Genomic DNA, 15,700 nt, shown 5'->3' on the forward strand with positions numbered 1-15,700 from the left:
GTGATAAACTTAACTATATAGTGTATTACAATATCGTGTGAATGGACCTACGGACAGGATGTAGAACTCGAACAGTGTATTACAAGATAAGTTATCATCCGATCTGTGTGAAATTTATATGCATTATGTAGATCAGTCAAAGTAAGAAGCCTATTAATTACTTAATGGCCCTTGTTTCACTTTATTGAACTGTTTGAATGCTCTTATCGACAAAAGTCCTCATCCAATCTGTATAAAATTTATAAGCATTAGGTTATGGCCCTTGTTTCACGTTGTTGTACCCCTTGTGAACACTCTAACAACTAAATTTATCATTCGATCTGTTTGAAATTGATATCAGTGTCTTGCAAAAGCTCCTATTTCCTACTAAAGAATAAATATGTGACAACCCTTATCGACTGCTTGGACGATTTAGCTGCTGTGGGTGTATGTTTTGTTTTGTTTCCTAGCATTCTATCTTTTGATTGGTCGATAAAAATAGTACAATTATAAAGGGTCAAAAATTTGAATATATGCCTCCCCAGTCAATGGACCCAGGGGTTAGTGGAGTAGAAGAGAACGATGCCACTGTGGATACCGAGGATGTGACAGTATACAACCATACACACAGGAGCATAAATATGAACATAATAATTAAATATGATCTTCAACAATATGATTTTAATTCTTATTAAATGTTAGGAATATAATATTCATAATATCTTTAATAATAAAATAAATATAAGTACTTAATAAGTTGTAAGTCTAAAGTCAATAAACGATAGAAATCAACAGGAATAATGGAATAGAAGCATATGACCCGGCGTTGCAGGGGTTGTGTCTATAACTCCGAAACTGGAAGCGGTAGGCCAACGCCAACAGGCCTATGTTACTCCCTGGTACGAGCTACCCCTATACACCAAATTTGAGCCTCGGGACAGACCTAGTGTAGCTGCCAACCCTGAACAGACAAACAACAGTCACACATATTAGTATAGATACATAAATGTCCTTAAATAAGGTCACATTAATTTGATGTTTTGATCTTGGGAAAGTCATATTTAAAAATTGCTTCAAATTATTTTGGCTTGCTAATCTCAAAATCTTTAAATCCTAAATTAGTTTTTGAAATTTTAAACCAAACATAGATACGGAGACACAGTTAAAGTGGCTATTTATTAATCATGACACCCAAAGATCAAAATATTAAATTAGTTTGACCATGATAATTTACCTTGAGTATTTGTACCATGAGTAATTGAAATATATATTAACCTCTCCAGCACCCGAACATGCCATAGGATTTAAGACAGATATATATATATTTTGTTGACTTGTTACACTCAATCTTCTGAATTGTTATCCCCCCCACCCCAGTTGTTAATAATTAATAATGTTTTGTATAAAATAATCTGCAGACCTGTCAATCAGCACCTGAAAGGTCAATAGACTGGTTAAGCACAACTAATTTCAGGCAAATTAACCTAAGATCTACCATATATATATATAAATATGATATCGTGTTATAATTATCAATACATTTGGATTTTTTTATTTCATCTTGGTTGTATTTAGGCGAGATGTTTAAGAACCCTTTCTGTTCCATTATCATATTATTGAAACACAACATAATTTATAAGGCAAGCATTCACTGGTTTGTACACATATAGCACAATGTTTTTTACAAGTATTATATCATGCTGTTAAGAGTGAAATAATTTTAATTCCACACAGAAAAAAACCATAATAAGTCCCTGGTCAACTGGTACATTTTGTTTAATTAATGATTTTTGTATAAAATGGAACAAAAATCCCATTTCTTCCAATATTAGTACAAAAAAATCAGAATAAGTCCCTTGTTATACATCACTTGTTAGAATTAATTTGAAGTTAGTCTAGAAAAATCATAATAAGTTCCTGTCAATATCTACATTTTTGTATAAAATGGAACAGAATCCCTGTTTCATTCAATCTTAGTATAAAATAATCATTGTAATGTAAGTCCCTTGTTATACATCACTTCTCACTATGGACTTTGTTCCGTTAACAAACAAATAATTTCCTTGTTATACAGAGAATCTCCTACCAGTCTTTTTTGATATCAAAAAATATCAACACAAGTTGATAAAGTAAGAAAAAACGAGGCTCTGCCAAGTTTTTTTTTTACTTTATCAATGAGTGTTGATATTTTTTATATCAAAAAAGACGAGTAGGAGATTTTATTTATCACCCAATCCCTTCTTACATGCACAAATAGATAAATATAATTCTTTGCTGTAGATTTCACTTTTACTGAACATTACCGCGTAGTGATAAATCATTTTTTGACAGTAATTCAACCATTGCAAAGTCCTTTATATTGACCCAGTGTTTCCATCAAGGTCAAATGAACAACAATAGTTCATTTTAATAAAGTTACTTTTAATAAGAAATGAACTGTTCTTTAAAATTAAAAAAACTGTAGTTCCTTTTCAACTGAGATATCGCAGTAGATTATGAAATATATCCACAAGCGATATCTACTGTAGAATGTATTATTGGGTATTAAAAATTCTTTGTCAATATTAGGTTGTGTTTAATTAACAATCTTAGTATAAAAATTCATTATAAGTTCTTTGTTATATATCCCTTGTCAATATATACATTTTATTTAATTCATGGTTTATAACTGCTTGGCTTTCACTAAGAACACATCATATGGATCAATAGAAATATTAAGAGTTTCAGTAGGTTTAAATATTCCGACAAATTGTCCTTCAAATACCTCAGTTAAATTATAACCACTTGGATTATTTAATCCTATGTTTGTCAGCTGAAATTTAACCTGAGCAGTAGTGGCACCACCTGTGCATGAAACCAAGACGCCAACGCTGTTACCCTGTAGTGGGCGTGTCCATATCTCTATGTCACCTTGCTGTAATGAAAAATAAACATAATAATGATGTAACATATTTGTACAAGTAATCTTAAGGAGGAATACTATTATTTATAAACAAGAGGGAGATAGAGAGAAATGGGGTTTAATGTCCACTCGACATAAACTAGGTCATTTCAGGACTAACATACAGTTCAATTTCATTCAATAATTTGCTACCACATGGCAGTCTTTAGTAGTGAGAGGAAACCAGAGAAAACTCACGAAGTTTGACAGGCGACCCTACGTACAAGCCAGGAGACGAAACCATGCGACGACTCAATGACAGACCTTGTGATTTAACGTGCATGCTTTTTACCATTCAGGGGGATCACGGTGGCTAAGTGGGTAAGGCGCTGGCTCGCTAGCCTGGAGGTCGGGTGTTCGATCCCTGCATTGGCCGAGAAAGTTCATCCAGATTTTCCGGCGTGGTTCTCCCTTGTCAGTGATGCAGGACGGAGGGGCTGACAAGGACAGCTGTCTAGTCGTTCGGATGGGACGAAAAACCGAGGACCCATGTACACATTGGCGTGCACGTAAAAGATCCCTTGACAGTTGGAATTCGATATAAGAGTAGGCCGTAGTGCCGCTGTCCGGGCAAAATTTCCCTCATAGCACACTGTATGGCGTATGCCCGTCTTCATTAGCCCAGTTCGGAGCAAAACAGTAGGACGTTAAACCCCATTTCATTTCATTTCATTTTACCATTCAGTCACTCAACCACCCCATTTATAAACAAAATAAGATAAAATGCAATAGTGATTTAAAGGGCGATGTTTTTATCAATAGTAATAATTATTTCAACCACTGTATGAGCACACGATGAGAGGAAACAAATAGTATGACATCAGTTGAATATTATGGTTTCTTCAGTTCTAAATATATTTGTGTTTTCATGTGAAATTTAACATTTTAAACATTTTTACATCAAAAGGTAGATTGTTCCATAAAAGACATGCAGAATAATGAAAAGTATGTTTCATGGCTTTCCTTTTGCGCTACATCTAAGATATAGATATAATATTCAAGTCATGTATAGTTTGTTGCCGAGTTGCTATTTCAAAATTTTTCTTGTCAGACATTTTATGTTGTCCTCTTCATAAAGCCAGTGATCGTCATTAGAAGGATCTTATTTCCTTTAACAACTACACGGTCAGGTTCGCTCCCCGTGTTGGCTGAGAAAGTTCGTCAGAACGGAGGGAATGGCAAGGTACAGTGTCTAGTCATTTGTATCGGAAGAAAAACCGAGGTCTCTTGTAAAGAACCCTTGACAGCCTGAATTTGAAATAAAAGTAGGCTGTAGTGCAGCTCAGAGTAAAACTGCATGGCATATGGCAGTTTTCATTAGCCCAATTGGTGTAGAAAAGTATGACATTAAACCCCATTTCATTTTACTTTGACTCTCATAGAATGTGAATGTCACATATGTTCCAGGAAATACATAGGATAAATACGTACATGTATATAACAATCTAACTTTCTTAATACAGAGATGCCGGTATAGTATCAAATGTTAGTAATTAAGTTAGGTTTCCTTCATGGTAATTAGAAGGGTGTTTCTGGTTGGTCATCATTAATCAAGTATTGCTGTGTACATATGTTCTCATTGTTTGATAATGAATAGAGAAGCCTAGTCAACACGTTGCTCAGTAATTCAGTGTATTCCATAGAATTGTGACCTGAATATTCCAGTTCGATAACTAAATGCCACTGAAACGATTTATATAATATAAAAGTGAACCATACCTTAATTACTCTGTTTCCTTGGACACCAAGTGGATCTTGATTAATAGCAATAACATTTCTGTTTAATAAAATAGCTTTTGAATCTTCGGGCACTCTACGAAGATCATTGGACATATAAAGTGGTGAGGCCATGATGGCCCACATCGCCATCTGATATCTCTCTTGGTTATGACTTAATCCAAAATCACCAATAATTAACTGAAACAGGGAGGAATAAATATACTTTAATACTTTAATAAAAATACTTTAATTTACTTTAATAAGCCATAATATTGCAATGGGGTTTCAAAGTAAAGTTAAAGTCTCTGTCTGATCGGAGCTGCTGTGACTCAGTGAGTATGAGGCTGGCTCGCTTATCAGGAGATCTTGAGTTTGCTCCAGATGTGGTTTTCCCTTGTGGGTGTTGCAGGACAAAGGGCCTAGCAATGACAGTGTCTAGTAGTTAGGACAGGATAAAAAACCACAGAGAACCCTTGACCGTTGGAATGCGAAATAAGAGTAGTCTAGTGCCGCTGTCTGGGCGTGAACCCATCTTCGTTAGACATGTCGGTGCAGAAAAGAAGGACATTTAACCCCATATATTTCTAAAAGGATTATACATCCAGAGATGGTTCAGTTCCGATCAGTATTTACAAAGTGATGATGTATTCAACTAATTTGTCAACATGTGGCATTCCCTGCTGACACATAAATGGGATCTGATCAAAAGCCAATGCCACATGCTATACTGTGAACTGAAGATTTAACACATTCAGTGTCACATTGTTCAGATTCTCATTACTGTAGAATTCTTCTATTATAGTGTTTAACGTCTTCTTCCACCGATGGTGATACTGTAGCCAAGTTGTCTTATTTTTTTATGCTTAGTGCACACACAGGGTATTTACTGTGGGAAGAAACCAGAGTAAACCCACGAGGTTGAAAAGGTGCCCCCTATCTCCAAGTCCAATATGCTCACACCAGGGATCGAAACCACAACTGCAAGCCAGAGTTGACCGTCCAGCTAGAGCTCGAAATGCAACACTCTAGTCTACTAGGCCATCCCAACCCCCCTGTAGAATCTTTGCATGCTCACAAACACCAGCACTCACCATATCCGGATCATTGAAATGACCTGGCCCAGCAATTTGACTAAAATTCAACTTGTTAGCTGCGTAGAATTCAACAATACCAGATACACTGTCCCATGAATCTTGTATATCATTGTAGTTTCTCCAGATGTTACAACTTTTAGCGATAGCTTTATAGTCGGGCTGAAAAACACACAATATCTATTGATCATAGCATCCATCATGCATTATCTTATGTTATAGTAGGTTATCATATATAAAATTCACAGTGTGCGATGTTATAATATAGCATTCACAGTGGGCTATATTATAATAGAGCATTCACAGTGGGCTATCTTATAATAGAGCATTCAAAGTGTGTGATGTTATAAGATAGCATTGACAGTGGGCTATCTTATAATATAGAATTCACAGTGGGCTATCTTATAATATAGAAATTACAGTGGGGTATAGAATTTACAGTGGGTTACTTTTCAATAAATTATTTACAGTGGGTTATCTTCTAACATAACACTTACAGTGGGTTATCTTCTAACATAACATTGACAGTGGATTATCTTATAATATAGAATTGACAGTGGGCTATCTTATAATATAGTATTTACAGTGGGTTATCATCTAACATAACAATGATAGTGGGTTATCTTATAATATAGAATTTATAGTAGACTATCTTATAATAAAGCTTTTACAGTAGCCTATCTTATATATAGAACAATACCCCCACTCCCTCCCCAATCAAAACTCTGGCTCCTGTTTCCAATGTAAAATTGACCTTAATTTTTTGTTATTGTTACTTTAGGTTTAATGACATTAAGTTAAACTTTCAAATACAAAGTACACTGTAGACATAGTGTAGGAGATATATACACTGCCAGGGTTGGAGTCATAGTGTAGTAGAGCAACCCCACTGTGATTTCACTGTACAAATACATACATATGCGAAAACATAAATTACCGTAGCAGTATACGCTGGCCAGCTGCAAGAATAAAGGATTGGTCGTCCAGTTTGATTCAGGTAAAATTCCATGATAGGGTAGCCTAAAATAAACAGCAAACAGATGAAATCAACAATAAATTCCTATCATCTGAGATAATCCATTTGATGTGGCATTTGTTGGTATAAATAGTTCAATCAACTTCCAAATATTACTGTTATTCATAGTGGTTAAGTAATGATACAAAAATTGGTATATCATGGAAAAAGAAAGGAGCCACAGTGGCTGAATGAGTGAGACGCTGGCTTGCTTGACCAGGAGGTATCGGGTTCTCTTCCTGTGTTGGCTAAGTAAGTTTCTCAAGGGCCTGACAAGGAATAATGTCTAGTCATTATGATGGAATGAAAAGCTGAAGTCCTGTGTACACATTTGTCAGATGGACTTTCAAATAAGAGTAGGCCGTAGCACCACTGTCCGTGGAAACATTCTCTCAAAGCACACTGTATGGCGTATGCACATCTTCATTAGCCCAGTTGTAACAGAACAGTAGGACGTTAAACCACATTTCATTTCATTTGGAAAAGGAATTATGTCTCTTTGTCAGGCACGCATAAAATATAGTTACTTCCAGGCTTAATTCACAGTAAAAGTATTTTTTTAAAAATAAACAAGCCAACAGTGAGGCTGATGTCCCCCTGCTGAAATCCCAAAATAAATAGATGACACATACTAATTAATCGCACAATTATTTTTTTTAAAAGTATCAAGCAATCAAACTGACTATCAACTATACACTAAGTTTCGTCACTCTCTATCAGATAGAATCAAAGTTATCTTGTCCCAAAGCATCGGCCAATAATTAATTGCTTAGCTCTGCTTAGCTTTAGCTCGAAATGTTAATCATTGAACTCAGTCAACACATTCACCTAATGAACATCTGCATCAAGTTTAACCATTCTACCTCAATTAAAAACAGAGTTGTTATATTCCAAAGTCTTGACCAATCAAAATGCTTATGATCACTCTTTAGCCTAAGAATATAATTATTATTATCAAACTTAGTCAAGGTAATGATATAATGAATCTATACTCAGAGTTTTGTCACTCTCACCTAATTATAACCAAAGTTATCGTACCCCAAAGCATCAACCAATCAGCTTGCTTATCTCTGCTTACCGTAAGCAGACAGTGTTCATCATCAAACTCCATCAAAGCATTCACCTAATGAACGCCAACACAAAGTTTGAACATTCTACCTCAATAGAAGGAGAGTTATTGTGATCCAAAATCTCGACCAATCAAATTGCTTATCGCTCTGCTTACTCTCAGCAGAAAATGTTCATTATCGAACATAGTCAAGGTATTGATGTGATAAAACCATACACCAAGTGTCATCACTCTCACTTAATTAGAACTAAAGTTATCGTGTCCCAAAGCATCAACCAATCAAACTGCTTATCTCCGCTTACCCCAAGCAGAAAATGTTCATCTTCAAACTCCATCAAGGCATTGACCTAATAAACACCTACACCAAGTTTGAACATTCTAGCTCAATTAGAAGGAGAGTTATTGTGACCCAAAAAGTGTGACGGTCAGACAGATGGACAGACAGACAAACAGACTGACGAACCCATTTTAATAGTCCCCTGCTTTCCTCTAAAGGCGGGGAAAAATAAATAAAAAAAATAGTTCATATACCAAAGGGCATGTCTGCTATTCTACTGTTGCAACCATCTAATTTTAACGAATCAATTCCCCAACTAGCAAATGTGTTGGCATCCTGTTCCATGTAGAATTCACTTCCAGGGTAACCTCCACAAGTCTTGGTGCCAAAATCTCCATAAATTCCCAGTTTAAGACCTTTAGAATGAACCTAGAAATGTGAATGAAGAAATTGCTGGCTGTCTTTCTGCTGTTCAAGTTTAAGGCCCTTGCCTTTAGAATGAACCTAAGAAGGTGAATGAGGAAATGTTTAATACAATATTGATTTTCCAGCCCACGCCATAAAGACCTGTACAATGGACTTAGAAAGCTGAACGTTTAACCTCCTACTGTTCTGCTTCAACTGGGCTAATGAAGACGGGCATATACCATACAGTACGCTATAATGGAAATTTTGCCAGGACAGCGGCGTTACGACCTACTCTTATATCAAATTCCAACTGCCGGGGAATCTTTTACGCGCATGCCAATATGTACACGGGACCTTGGTTTTTTATCCTATCCAAATGTCAGGTCCTCTGTCTTGCACCACTGACAAGAGGAAACCACACCGGAAAATACTGAGGAAACTTTCTTGGCTGACACTGTGAGCGAACCCGCGACCTCGAGTTAGCAAGCCAGCATCTTACTCACTTAGCCTTCGTGGCTCCCGAATCAAGAAATGATCAGTACAATATTTGATGATTGTCTTTCTGCTGTGATTGGTTTTTCTGGTTGAAACTTCTGTGGCCGAAAGGGGGGTTAGATGGCTGAATGGTTAGCGTGCGCGCGCTGTATCATAAAGTCTGTCATTGAGTCAACTGGCGTGGTTTCGAATCCCCGGTTGTACGTGGCAAGGAGAAGGGTCGCCTGTCCAACCTCGTGGGTTTTCTCCGGGGCCTCCGGTTTCCTCCCACTGCTAAAGACCCCTACGCGCTAGAGATTTATGTAAATAAAATTAAACCATATGTTAGTCCCGAAATGACCTAGTTTGTGTTGAGTGGACGTTAAACTCTCTCTTTCTCTCTCTGGCCGAAACAGTGTTGTTTGTCAAATTTCTCTGTTTTGTTTTGTTTCACTCCATTTCATTACGAGAGCTTGATTTTATCTATTACTTACATAGTCAGCTAGAGCTTTCATTCCACTCGGAAAACGTTTAGGGTCGGCTACCAAAAATCCCTTCGCATCTCGGTCTATTAATGGCCAACAATCATCTATATTAACATACTCATAGCCAACATCTTTATAACCTCCTTTTACTAACTCATCAGCCATTGCTTTATATAAATTCTCACTAGAAATACAAAATATAATATTCTAACTCATCCGCCATTGCTTTATCTAGATTCTCACTAGAAATACAAAATATGATATTTTTTAATGAAACCCAACAGTCTGCACACACATAGATTACTACCTATCATTAACAACAGTCATTGTCTAATATAAATATTCGCTAGAAATGGAGAAAAAAAAATAAAATATTTCCTTCTGCATACCCCAGATTACAAATTCCAACAGTAATCTACTCTAGAACTACAAATCCCAACTGTGATTTATTCTAGAACTACAAATCCCAACAGTGATTTATTCCAGCGATTTATTCTAGAACTATAAACCCAACTGTGATTTACGAGAACTACAGATCCTAACTGTGATTTACTGTAGAACTACAGATCCCAACTTTGATTTACTCTAGAACTACAAAACATATGTGATTTACTCTAGAAATAAAATTCATAGATCTGTATTTCATCAGCCCCACCCCCAAGAAAAGAAAGGGTGAGTCGTGGTGGCTCAGTGATTAAGGTGCTAGATCTCTAGCCTGGAGTCACTGGATTTGATCCCAAGATTGTAGGTGACAAGGAGTAGATTCACCTGTCCAACCTCATGGTTTTTCTCATGGTCTCCAAAATGACATAGTTTGTGTCAAGTGGATATTAAAACACTCATTTGTCTCTCGCCCTGTTTCCTCAGCCTTGTTATACAAAGAGAACATGCATTTTACTTCCTGTGAGCACTGGACAACAGAGTTGTTCAAAATTGGGATCAGAACCTGGTTTCACAAAACATTCTCAGAATTAAGTTAACTAAAATAGCGCCCTTATAAAAAGTTTGTTGTTTTAATGTATCAATACATCAATTAGAAAATGTTTGTGTTTCTGGATCAAAATATTTCTTATAAACAGTGATTGAAAGTTGAGTAAATTCTTAACTTGTGAAACCGGAGACTGGTCGAATTTTGAGAGTATCATTATTTTTTTTACCTGATACAATTATCTGGATCGTTAACACAGTCAATATTACATCTAAAACGTTCCCATGACAACCAACCCATTGGTGGAGTTCGTGCTAGACCATTTTCAAGACAGCTGACGAATGCCAAGCTACAGGCAACAGTAAAATAAACTATGATCTTCATTTTCTTTTGTGATTCTGAAAAAAAAATGTAAGAATGAAATGAAATGTGGTTTAACACCCTGCTGTTCTGCTCAGACGGGGCTAATGATGACGGGCATACTGAATTAAATGTGCTATTATATTGAATTTCAACAAGACATTGAGATAAATCTGATGTGTTTGTTTTATCTACTGACTTTATTAACTGGATCCTTTTAATTCCACGTTGTAAACTGATTATAATTTTGCAAAATAAATGATGGATTCATTCCCATTAGTCAATATCAGATTGACCTATATAGGCCCTATTTCAGTAAATGCTTTCCTTAACCCGTTAAGTGCGTAGGTTATTATATAACGTCCTGGACAACTGCCACTCACTGTGTGTAGGGCGTAATATAACGCCTTGGAGGTATTTTCCCCAACCTATTCTTAGAACATAGTACAAAGTTCTTCACCACTTTGTCAAATTAATTACACAATAGGGGGTAGTTAACATTTTAAAATCGTCACTCTTAACATTTTAAAATCGTCATGCATACATTAATTTCTTGTAAACAAAAATCACATACACGAGTTATCTCCCTTCAGGCGAGTGAGCGTTAAACTCTGATTTGGGCTCAACGTTGTGAGGCTTTTAAATTCAACTAAATTGTTGTTTTGTATTTCCAAAGTCAACAATTTGGTGTTATTGGGTAGTTATTGGGTGTTATTGGGCAGTTATTGGGTGTTATTAATTTCTTGTCAACAAAAATCACATATATGAGTTATCTCCCTTCAGGCGAGTGAGCGTGAAACTCTGATTTGGACACAAAGCATTGATGCTTCTTAAATTCAACTAAATTGTTATTTTGTGTTTCCAAAGTCAACATTTTGTAGTTATTGGTTGTTATTTTGGAGTTATTGGGTGTTATTTTGGAGTTATTGGGTGTTATTGGGCAGTTATTGGGTGTTATTGGGTAATTCGACGCGCCGTAATCCCACCAGTAAATAGTAAAACACACTGATTACGAGATATCACTCTCAGAAAGTTCCCCGATTTTGAGTATGATTTTGTGTGATATATTTATCACTGAACGAAACCGCATTGGTTTCTTTTGCATTTTGTTTAGGGTAAAACGTTATATTATCCCTCAAAGTCTAATACTGCAAGAAAAAAACAAATTTTGGTATGTAAACCTGTATGAAGACATGACGTCGTAGCTTTTATGGCATCATAATTGGGACCCAAATTGGCGCCTGGAAATGAGTTGTCGTAACTTTCCCTATACAGGGCTTTGTGTTAAAGGCCCGGTCCCACTGCACTTACGGATGCAAAGAGGATGTAAAACGGGGGGAAAAAAGTGCCGTCCGTTTGAAAACGCCATGCATCCGTTGTGTACTCATTGCATACGTGTTTCATACGCTCTATCCATCGAGCATACGTTCACTTTGATTTCATCCACGCTAAAAGTTTTGAGCTTCACAAAACTTTTATAACGGATGAACTTTCTGCCGTGTACGATGTAAATGCGCGACATATACGAGCACCAAACGTTCCATGTCCGTTATCATCCGTTAAACGTCCACTGTATCCTCTCTGCATCCTCGCAACTCACATCCGCTTCAGCTGAAAACGGAAAGAGGGAGGAAAGATAAGGTACATGGAACGTCTATACATCGTTAGTAGCACAGAAATAGAAAGGATGTAAGCATATGCATCTCGTATATAAAGTTTTCAAAACGGACAAAGAGTTTGTATCTGGGATGTATCTGGTATATTGAAGGATGTCCGCTGTGGTGTCCTTTTTGCATACGTTTTGTGTCCATCGGCCACTGGGACCGGGCCTTTACGACCATAACTCGACCACCTTTTCACCGATAACATAACACTAACAGAACATATTAGATTTGATATTAGATTCCCGTATAACGGTATATTGCAACAAATCAACACGTAAATAACACATGCCTGACACTCGATATATTTATAATAAATGTAGAAACTTATTAATTATTTCACGAATAAAATCTCCTGAAAATCACTTACCTTTGTAAACTAAATCACATGACACTTGCAGTCACGTGATGGAACACATTGATCCGAGTTTAGTCTTGTTTCACCAGTCTCTTTGGAACGGGGGGAAACACCGTGTAGACCTGGGGCGTGGGTTGGGGTCAATCTGTTTCACAGAAAATTACAAAAGGTTTCTAATATCTCTGTAAAAGATGACTGTCTTCAACAGTTGACGCCACATCACGCGGCGTCAATCATTTTTCAGTGGCGCGTGCATTGTTTACCTAAGACGTCACTGGTTAGGGCAGAATACGGTGCCTTTTACTTATTTTAATAATAATATCCAGATATATTCAAACACCTTCATCTATTTTTCTAATACTTCCAAAAAAATGTACTATAACTTTTTTGCAAAAACACTGAAAAACATCAGGATTTTTAGCGCCAAACGAAACGAATCATAAGTAAAAGTTTCGCTTTCAGTTTCGTTTTTAATGATCAGATACCTGCAGCCCGCTTAATAAGAGCGATCGATAATCCCGTCCATGATCACTGGCGGCCTTTATATTAGAAAATAACATTTTAAGGCATATTAATGCATATTACGTATAATTATACTAAACAGAAAAAAAAAATGCCAGCACGATTTCAAAATCAGAGAGGCCCTTTAATCAAATCATTCTAGAAAACGACTTACTAAATGGATCAAAGCATTTTTTTGTGAACAGTATGTTGATCAGTGATTAATTCATCACAATTCCAGGACATTACGAGGTTTAGAGTCTGTATACAGTCTATACACCAGTATCTGGTGTGTCCACCGCGAGTGTCAATAACAGCAACACAACGTCTGTACATGGAGTGGACCTGAACGCCATTGGCACCTGGAACCACACTCTCAGAAAAGCCTGGCGCAATCCATCGGCTATGTTTGGTCTTGGTACGACGTTATTAAGACTCCTCTGAATTTCATCCCAAAGATGTTTAATCGGGTCTAGACTAAGGGCTGGCCATTGCATAAGGTTGACACAGTTCGGTTGTTGTTCAAAGTCCCGAGTAACTCTGGCAGCGTGGGCACGGACGTTGTCATGCTGGATAAACGTTGTTTCGATGACGTGCGAAATGTGGTATGACGTGGGGTCTGAGAGCTTGATCGATGTAGCGCACTGCTATGATGCCGCCTCCTTTCCCTGGACCAAGATTTTGGAACACCACACGAAAATGCACTCTCTGGTTCAGGCCGATTCCACCCCAAACCATTATGCTTGGACCTCCCCATGAGTCTCGTTCCATGACACATTGGTCAGAATAACGTTGGCCACGTCGACGCTATATTCTGGTCCTGCCATCTGCAGTTGATACGCAATACAGAGATCGACTCTCATCTGTGAACAGAACAGTTTTCAATTGCCTGTGTCGCAAGGTAAGGTCTACGACAATGGATGTTCTCACTGGTGAGACGTCGGCGCACTGTATCGGTACTGATGGGTCTTACGTGTGTTCCAACTGTCTGACGTTCTCAGATGCCTGTGTGAAGGGATTCTGCACGTGCTATCGCACAACATGGCGGTCTTGTGATAACCCTTGGTCTACCAGCTCGGGCCTCGGGGGCGATCACCCGAGGTGTTGCGATCATCCGAGGTGTTGGTGGCCCGAAAGCGTTGATGAAGCCTGTAGATGGTCCGAACATTGAACTGGAAGTGATTGGCAACGGCTTGGGCAGTGTGGCCAGCGTCGAGTCTTCCAAGTACCTGGTTCTTCTGAGCTATCGTGATTAGTGGCATGCTGCTGACGTTGTAGTGTGAATGATTCAACCAGGTATGGGGGTGCATTTTATAGGGCTGGTCCCGGTGAACAGCACGTGCAGCATGAGTTACATGAAAATCATGGAGAACACATTCTCAGAAGTCAGGTTGCGTTTTTGAGAACATTTCCTAGATTCAATTCTGTGTTTGGGAAGGAGCCTTATTGCTTAGGTAAAGTTGGAGATGTGGTCACAAATATACAATAAAACATTTGGCAAGTTTTATGCAAATGAAATGAGGTTTAACATCCTACTGTTCTGCTCCTATACTGGTCTAATGAAGACGACCGTACGCCATACTGCCAAGGGATCTTTTACGTGCATTCTAATGTATACACGGGACCTCGTTTTTTTCGTCTCATCCGAAGGACTAGACAGCTGTCCTTGTCAGGCCCTCCGTTCTGCACCCCTGACAAGGGGAAACCACGTCGGATGATCCCAAGTTTTATGCGATGCGTCTATTCTGAATAACATTCCAACCTGAAGTTTCTTTTGGTGGCTTGCAGATCTAACAAATACAGGAAAACTACAACATCTATTATAGAAACTTTAGGCGTTATTAAAATATCTACGGTCTGAGTTTAGCATCCTTTACAACTCAGACCTAACGGGTTAAATACTATACATTGTCTCAATCCCAGCCTCTCAGCCTAGAAGGCTACGGTGTTCCCCTCTTGGGCCGCTCTATGATATCTGAAGTGAAATTAAACTCGCTCTTTCTTATATAGAAAATACAATGCGTCATCTATTAGGGCGGGACAATTACCATTTTTTGGGTAAGTGTTTCGTATAGGCACCGTTTTACGTCAACACTATTCTAGTTAATTGTCCTAATCCGTGTACGAGATGACTGAACTATGGTACCCTACCTCCAGCAATGGATACTGACATAACTGTCGGTGAGTTAGTCTAAGATAGTAGTAGCATAATGCAAGCTACTTCATTACTCTAGTTTTCGTCACACATCATGTAGGTAAAGAATTTCTATATTCAACAGAGCACTTTTCTTAGTACTAAAATAAGCCCTATAGTATTATACTGTTTAGCGAGCAATCCCCTTACTTACTGAGCCACCGCGGTCCCTCTGACAGAAACAGACCAAAGTCATTTTTTTTAGGATGTATAATGTTTGCTAGTCATTTAAAATTGTTA

At 37.7% G+C, this 15,700-nt stretch overlaps 1 protein-coding gene across 2 annotated transcripts; it reads right to left on the reverse strand.

Annotated features, from left to right (window-relative positions):
* Nucleotides 1-645: 645 nt before the first annotated feature.
* Nucleotides 646-12,835, reverse strand: LOC126830191 (alpha-N-acetylgalactosaminidase). Of its 2 annotated transcripts, XR_007683753.1 has the most exons (9): nucleotides 12,778-12,835; nucleotides 10,616-10,784; nucleotides 9,468-9,642; nucleotides 8,346-8,520; nucleotides 6,668-6,750; nucleotides 5,731-5,892; nucleotides 4,640-4,837; nucleotides 1,445-2,893; nucleotides 646-1,413 (listed from the first exon to the last, which is right to left on the reverse strand). XR_007683753.1 is itself a non-coding variant. In XM_050560526.1 (8 exons), the coding sequence occupies exons 2-8, from the start codon at nucleotides 10,768-10,770 to the stop codon at nucleotides 2,642-2,644; spliced, it is 1,200 nt and encodes a 399-aa protein (XP_050416483.1). In that variant the 5' UTR covers nucleotides 10,771-10,784; nucleotides 12,778-12,835; the 3' UTR covers nucleotides 646-2,641. The 2 variants fall into 2 exon arrangements, 1 of the variants encoding a protein (XP_050416483.1); XM_050560526.1 differs by having other exon boundaries at nucleotides 646-2,893.
* Nucleotides 12,836-15,700: the final 2,865 nt, after the last annotated feature.

The sequence above is a fragment of the Patella vulgata genome, chromosome 8 (genome assembly GCF_932274485.2).
Source record: "Patella vulgata chromosome 8, xgPatVulg1.2, whole genome shotgun sequence".
NCBI classification, from domain to species: Eukaryota; Metazoa; Mollusca; class Gastropoda; family Patellidae; genus Patella; species Patella vulgata.

Coding starts and splice junctions, on each gene's coding strand:
- LOC126830191 (XM_050560526.1), bottom strand. CDS start 10,770: ATGAAGATCATAGTTTATTTTACTGTTGCCTGTAGCTTGGCATTCGTC. Junction 8,521..9,467: donor TGAAAGCTCTAGCTGACTAT/GTAAGTAATAGA, acceptor TCACATTTCTAG/GTTCATTCTAAAGGTCTTAA. Junction 6,751..8,345: donor AATAGCAGACATGCCCTTTG/GTATATGAACTA, acceptor TGTTTATTTTAG/GCTACCCTATCATGGAATTT.